The sequence below is a fragment of the Myxocyprinus asiaticus genome, chromosome 17 (assembly GCF_019703515.2).
Source record: "Myxocyprinus asiaticus isolate MX2 ecotype Aquarium Trade chromosome 17, UBuf_Myxa_2, whole genome shotgun sequence".
NCBI lineage: Eukaryota > Metazoa > Chordata > Actinopteri > Cypriniformes > Catostomidae > Myxocyprinus > Myxocyprinus asiaticus.
In genome coordinates this window covers 43,406,738-43,413,664 of record NC_059360.1, presented here as the reverse complement: position 1 = coordinate 43,413,664, position 6,927 = coordinate 43,406,738, and the positions used below count along the sequence as shown (strand labels likewise).

The following is a 6,927-nucleotide window of genomic DNA, read 5'->3' as shown; positions in this document are numbered from 1 at the left end:
TATGACAAGTAAATATAAAGTGCTACCGTAATTTTGCATGAAAGAAATATAATGTAGAATAAATGTTTACAGCTTTAGGATATGCAATGTATTATAGCAGGCAGTTGCGTTGGTTTGCAATACCGCTGTGAACTTGTAATGAAAATAATATTAAGAAGCCTATTTTAACTTTATATGCATGTTGTTTAAGTGCAATAAAAACAAACGGGCAATTTTTCCTGTTAAAAACAGTATAGAGTTGCCTAGAGGTGTTCCTGAAATAAGGAGAGAGAGATGCAGGCAAATGAGACTTAGGAAGTGGGCTGTTCCGTGTCCTACGTAACAGGCAGGGGAAGATCTCTAGTGCAGTCCCAACATTTCCTCACTTTATCCAAAGCCGCGCGCAACATCCCACCAGTGATTGCGCACGCATACGCACACACACACACACTCACTCATACGCACACGAACCACTGCGAACTGCATGTGGACGAGCTGCGGATTTCCTCCATAATGTTGGGCGCTGTGAAAATGGAAGGACACGAAACTCCAGACTGGAGCAGCTATTATAATGATGCCCAAGAGGTAAGACAAATTATTACTGCGCACATTTGGTGACTGGCAGTCTGAGATACCTTAAAATAGTCAAAGTTTGCTGTGAGTGCATTTTGGACAAATATCAACAGTGTTGTGTTTTGGTACGGAGACTCTACTAGCCACTTTTAGAATGAAATAATTAATTATTACTATTATTATTATTATTATTATTATTATCAGAAGATGAGAAAATATATGCAATTGATCAACCCACTTGGTGGCAGTATAGTGATCCCATTGGATGGGTCAAATGATATGAGATATTAAAAGAGTTTAGCAAACTTGAATTACACTTAAATGAATTGGTTTTATCTATTTTAATTAATGAGCTAGTTTTACTACGATTTAATCATAAATTGTTTATGCATTTTGAGTTTTTCAAACAGAAATACATGTTCTGTTTTGTCCTGCAAAATTGTAGTCAGTTAGACCATGTATAATTAAATGTAGCCTTCAAAAAAGAAAATAAATTATTTTGGCATATTATTGAATATATACTTATTATTATTTCTACGGCAAGACAAGGGCAATATTAATTGCATAGCCAGTAATGTATTATTTTTAAAAGTGACGTTTATAAAATATCGCTCCGGGTTGCATACACATTCTATTAAAATGTCTCGCGTTGTAGGTCCAATTTTAATATGATTTTGTGCATTACGGTTGCTTTAATTATTTTTCATTTATAGTAGCCTAAGCTCAAACGGTTAAATACTTTGTGGAATAATTAAAGTGCAATGTAAATCGTTTAAAAAGCATACATTTTTGTGCATTTTGTAAGTTAGAAAACACTGTGAAATAACAAGCTATGCGGAATATTGATGCTACATCCGAAATTTTACATTTGAAACGAAAATGCAACGTAACACAAATAATATAGAAATAAACTACACCGTTTTTCTTTTTATTTCAGATCTATTCTCCCATGACGAACAGCAGTATGAACGCTGGGCTGAGTTCCATGAATAATATGAACACTTACATGGGCATGTCCACCAATGGGAATATGACTTCCAGTTCTTTCAATATGTCCTATGCGAACCCCGCGCTCAGTGCTGGTCTGAGCCCGGGCACTATGGCCGGGATGCCCCCGGGCCCCGCCGGTGCCATGAACGGGATGAGCGGCGCGGTATCGAGCATGGGCACCGCGCTCAGCCCGTCCAACCTGAACGCTATGACGGCTCAACACAGCTCCATGAACGCCCTGAACCCGTACGCGAGCATGAGCCCCACCATGAGCTCCATGACATACGCGCAGCCCAACCTCAACAGGGCCAGAGACAATAAGACATTCAGGAGAAGTTACCCTCATGCCAAGCCGCCCTATTCCTATATCTCTCTCATTACAATGGCTATCCAGCAGGCACCGAGCAAAATGCTTACTTTAAGTGAGATTTATCAGTGGATAATGGACCTGTTTCCCTACTACCGCCAGAACCAACAAAGGTGGCAAAACTCCATCAGGCATTCCCTGTCTTTCAATGACTGTTTCGTCAAGGTGTCCAGGTCACCCGACAAACCGGGAAAAGGCTCCTACTGGGCTTTGCACCCTGACTCTGGGAATATGTTTGAGAACGGCTGTTACCTGCGCCGACAGAAGCGCTTTAAATGCGACCGAAAGTTGACGCCGGGTAAGGGCTCAGATGGAAAGAGGGACCAGACCAGTGGCTCGGGTTCGCCATCGAGCGACAGTACCAGCACCAAACCCGTGCAAATGGACTCCAGCTCCATAAACTCTTCCAACCAGTCGTCTAGTCCGCACAGTTTGGACCACAGACGCGTTACCACCAACTCCGAACTGAAGAGCACCGGCGCCCAGATCCACCCCGTGTCCAGTTCGGCCACATCTCTGTCCTCCTTGCCTTTACCCCCGCACTCTATGGCCCACGAGTCCCAGCTGCACCTCAAGGGAGACCCCCATTACTCATTTAACCACCCGTTTTCCATCAATAATTTAATGTCCTCTTCAGAGCAACAGCATAAACTGGAATTGAAAGCATACGAACAAGCGTTGCAATATTCCTCCTATGGCTCAGGGATGTCTTCCAGTTTGCCCATGGCCAGCAGAGCCACCATGGACCCTTCGGCTTTAGAGGCCTCTTATTACCAAGGTGTGTATTCTAGGCCGGTTCTTAATACGTCTTAGTCCATGAATTACCGACAAAAAAAAAAAAAAAAAAAAAAAAAAAAAAAAAAAAAAAACTCTTTTATTTTTTGCATGCACCTGGTTGTAAAGTTGTAAAGATTGTAAAGTGTTCCCATTGAATGATTGTATATCCCTGTTATAAATCATCGCTAGTGTATTTAAAACAATTTTGAGCTTGTAAAGTACTTGTTGTATTCCCCCAAACTTGTAGATCCCTGCCATATGTCCATGTTACTACGTGCACGAAGGAAGGTCAGCTTTGGTCTTGTAGAAAAACGCTTGTTGCTGGTAAAAAAGCGATATCCCTGTCTGTTGCAGATGTATTTGAATGTTGTCATTTTACTCATTACTTTGGGGTTTATTTACCTCGTTTTGAAAAAAAAGAAGAAAAAAAAAAGAAGAAGAAGAAAAAAAAATAATAATAAAAAAACACTTTAAATCCCAATCTTGTATTGAAATAAATTAATCCGAGGTGGAAATGCATTCTGAATAAAATATGTATTTCTTAATCAAGCAAAAAATCATAGTGTTTTGTGACATTTTTATGCCTATCAAGGCGCGCATGTGATTTCCCATTTTCCCTTGGTGACTTTACATTTATAATTCATTTAAAACTATTGGCAAATAAAAGTTGTCATTTACTTAATAACTTATTAATTAAAATGATTTATTACAAGTTACTGATCACATTTTGACCGAATGTTCTTAGACTAGTTTTTTGCCTTATGGCACAATTTTATGTCCATGCAATAATTATGAAATTACAATTGAAACACAATGCTTGTTCAATAACTGAATAATAACCAAATCAAAACTTCTGTTTTACTTTATTTTTACATATTTCAATCTGCAGTCTTCCCTCAAAGGCAGATTTTGGCTGAGCCCGTCTGGTTTTAACTAGATGTTGGTCAAAGACCAAGAGAAAATCCAAGTCTAACACAAGCGCAGCCTCAAAGACTCGCTTCATAAAAGATCCGATCGCGTTTTAAATGGGATTTTAAACAATATCATAGAGAGGCCAAAGCATCTTTTTGTGGAGCGTAACCTACGTGATGGGCACGTGAACCTGAACAGATTTGACTTTGATCATGGTATTTTGTATACACGCATTTTGGCTGAGTAGCCGTGAAATTCATTTAATTATCATGTAATTCCCCCCCGATGCGTAAATAAAATGGATAATTGACTTCAGGCTTGATAAATCTCTATCAGTAGAACTTGACATACGTGCTTCCGGACGCGTGCACGTTTTATTTCATTTATGCAGCTGATATTTGTATCTCTTTATTTTGAATTCGAATTAAAAATAGAGATAAAGACCTTTAATTTCACTAAATTAGCGATTTGTGTAAATTAGGGTTAGGGTTTAGGGTTATTAGTAATAATTGTGCTGTATAATTCTGAAATTATTGCAGTTAAAACTCGAAATAAAATGTACATTTTTTTTGTAATTATTGATAAAAAATAAATAAATAAAAGTTTATTTTGTGATTAAAAAAAAAAAAAAAAAAAGTGGCATGTCCGAATAATCTAAATTACAAAATTGGCGCACGACAAGAAAGCGATTAGACACAATAAAAATGCATTACAAAACGAATTGTTTAATATTTTATTATCTAAAATGAGTGCTGAATTGAATTGATTTACATCAGTCAAACAAATAGTGCGCTTCTTAAGTGAAAAGTTATTTAATCTTGTTAATTTTATTTTGTGAATGCCATTTCGACGACGCATTTTATAATAACAACGCGTTGTACGGGCCATTATCAAGTTCATAAATCACACAGTAGACTGCTGTATTACTGCCCTTTTATCAGACCTTGTGATTTGATTGTCTGTTTGGTTGTCATATAATCAAATGCTTTATCACAAGCTTTAATGTCTTTATTTCAATCTTTAAATCTGATACAAATCTTTATGATCAGCGCCCGGCGATCGGCTTTATAAACTCTGCAAGTAAAGAAACTGAAGACTTGAAACCATCTGCTTTTGTCAGAGCTTTAGGTTTGACCTAAATCTTATAATTTACATATTATCTCATATATTTATAATGAGAATTGGTAGGTTGATGTGACTGCGCAAGCCAACATTTATTACTTTATTTCTATATTTCTATATTAGATGCTCGTATTGCATTACACCTTTCATCCCCATTGTACAATTAGTGCACATTTTAAGCCCTGCATATTTAAATGGGCCAGACTTTATTAAGACATAACATATGTTATCAGCGGGCAGTGTCCAAGCCGGAGATTTTAGAAGCGCCTTGTTTTCAAACTTATGTGGCATTTCTCGTTACCCCATCAAAAGCTCTGGCGCTTTCTTCGGCCTTATGGACAAAAAATTCGACAACAATACGCATGGCCCTTTAGTTCAAAGCGACCATCAGCGGGCCTACCCGTAGACCTTTCTTCTCCCTCTTTTCATTCTGAGTTTGGAAAAGCACTACAGGGCCAAGGCGCTCCTAATACCTTCTGATGGGGATTGAATTAATTATCTCCAATAACACAATTGTGCTTGGCCAACGAAAAGAGCAAAGCAATACCCCTTCAGAATCACACACACACACACACACACACACACACACACACACACGAAAGAAAAGAGCTTTCAAAAGGCCAGGGAGAAGAGGGAGAGATCTCTATCCGAAATCAGCTTTAGAAGCAGCTGGTTTTCCATTAAAAATGATACGGGAGAAGTTTATTAGAGCTTTGTGCCCCTCTAATATGCACCGACCATGTCAGGTTGGTGGTCTTCGCACTCCCATCGTGGTGCTCCATGTTTTGTGTCTTCATTATTCTAGAGCAAGGGGCTGCGGATGGAAACAGCCAGTTGGTTTTGGTATTAGTTTCATGGGGCATGTTTAAACCAATGGTTTTGTGCATTTCTTGAACACTGACATTGTTTAGTTTCAGTTCACTAAAAAACATTTGAGAAAAAAAAATCAAGGTAGTTATTTGCATTCTATTAAAAAAAAAGATTAGGCCTACAACACATAATAAGACATAATTAGCGACATCCAAATTCATGTTTTGTTTTAATAAGGGATGACGACAAATTTAGAACAGCAGATAGTCTATGTACTTCAATCTCAACTTGAAAGCAACCCCCCCAAAAAATTGCAATCATGTAGGCTACAATTGGCCCAGCATAATTATCCGCAATGGTTGATTATAATAACCTAAAAATAATCCCAGGCAAAATGCGCAAAGAGAACTAAATAGAGGAGACAGAAAACGAACGAGATGGAAAGCCTTGAAATATTTGTTGTCGTTATAGCAACAGGATCAGTGGCGCTTTTCTCCGAGGGTCATTCAATATGTGCAGCCGAAACACGGTTTTAATTAAAGCGTATAAAAGTTTTTTGTAAGTCGATGATCACGCACACTGAATTTGGGGTGCTTTAATGGGGCATTTCACTTCACATGCCCCAATAAACACAGACTCGAGCCTCCACACCTACTTTGAATATCCATATATCAAACAGATTATTCAATACATGCACATCTCAAACAAATCATTTCAAGTTTTTACGGTCTTGAGAAAAAAACAAAACAACAACAACAACAAAACAAAAAGTTGGAGCGCACCATCAAAGGACAGGTCTTTTCAATCGGGACGTGTGGGGACACCCAGGTTGTGCCATCTCCACGGTAACCTTTAGGAGGAAAATCGACAAGCTTGTCCTGGTGTCGGGGCATTTATTTGAGGGGAGGGCGACTCAGCGGCACGTCTCGCCTAAACAGTCCTTTCTTTATTCACCGGTGCATCTAACATATTTCTGAGTACATAATCGATCAGGCTGAAGAACAGCAATCACCAACTAAACTCTGCTGAAGGACGGCCAGGGATGGGAAACGTAAACCATGCCCATATAATTGTTTGGTGTAGTCGGTAAAGGTCGACAGATCTCTTTGGCCTCTCTTTTTTTAGCCTATATTTGTAAATTATCAGCATGCAAAGCACTCACAGTGTTAAAAAAAAAGAAAAAAAAAAAGAAACCGTGCACACTTTTTTTTCCTTTTTTTTTTTACAAATTCAAGGAATCATCAGGGTTGGTAAAAGTGTTATTCTTTTAAAATAAGCATATGCAATTCCCGCAATATGATTCTTATTTCATTGCTTAAATTACATTATTTTTTTGCTGATCTTTTCATTTGGATTACCTTAAATGACCTCATAATAAGTGAGCATAGTCCATAAAC

General features: G+C 38.2%; 1 protein-coding gene across 1 annotated transcript; it reads left to right on the top strand.

The window, feature by feature from the left end:
• The first annotated feature begins 385 nt into the window (after positions 1-385).
• Positions 386-3,243, top strand: LOC127455495 (hepatocyte nuclear factor 3-alpha-like). Its single transcript, XM_051723446.1, has 2 exons — positions 386-564; positions 1,490-3,243. Exons 1-2 carry the CDS (start codon positions 493-495, stop codon positions 2,720-2,722), a joined length of 1,305 nt encoding a protein of 434 aa, XP_051579406.1. The 5' UTR covers positions 386-492; the 3' UTR covers positions 2,723-3,243.
• The last annotated feature ends 3,684 nt before the right edge of the window (positions 3,244-6,927 follow it).

Coding starts and splice junctions, on each gene's coding strand:
- LOC127455495 (XM_051723446.1), top strand. CDS start 493: ATGTTGGGCGCTGTGAAAATGGAAGGACACGAAACTCCAGACTGGAGC. Junction 565..1,489: donor ATTATAATGATGCCCAAGAG/GTAAGACAAATT, acceptor TTTTTATTTCAG/ATCTATTCTCCCATGACGAA.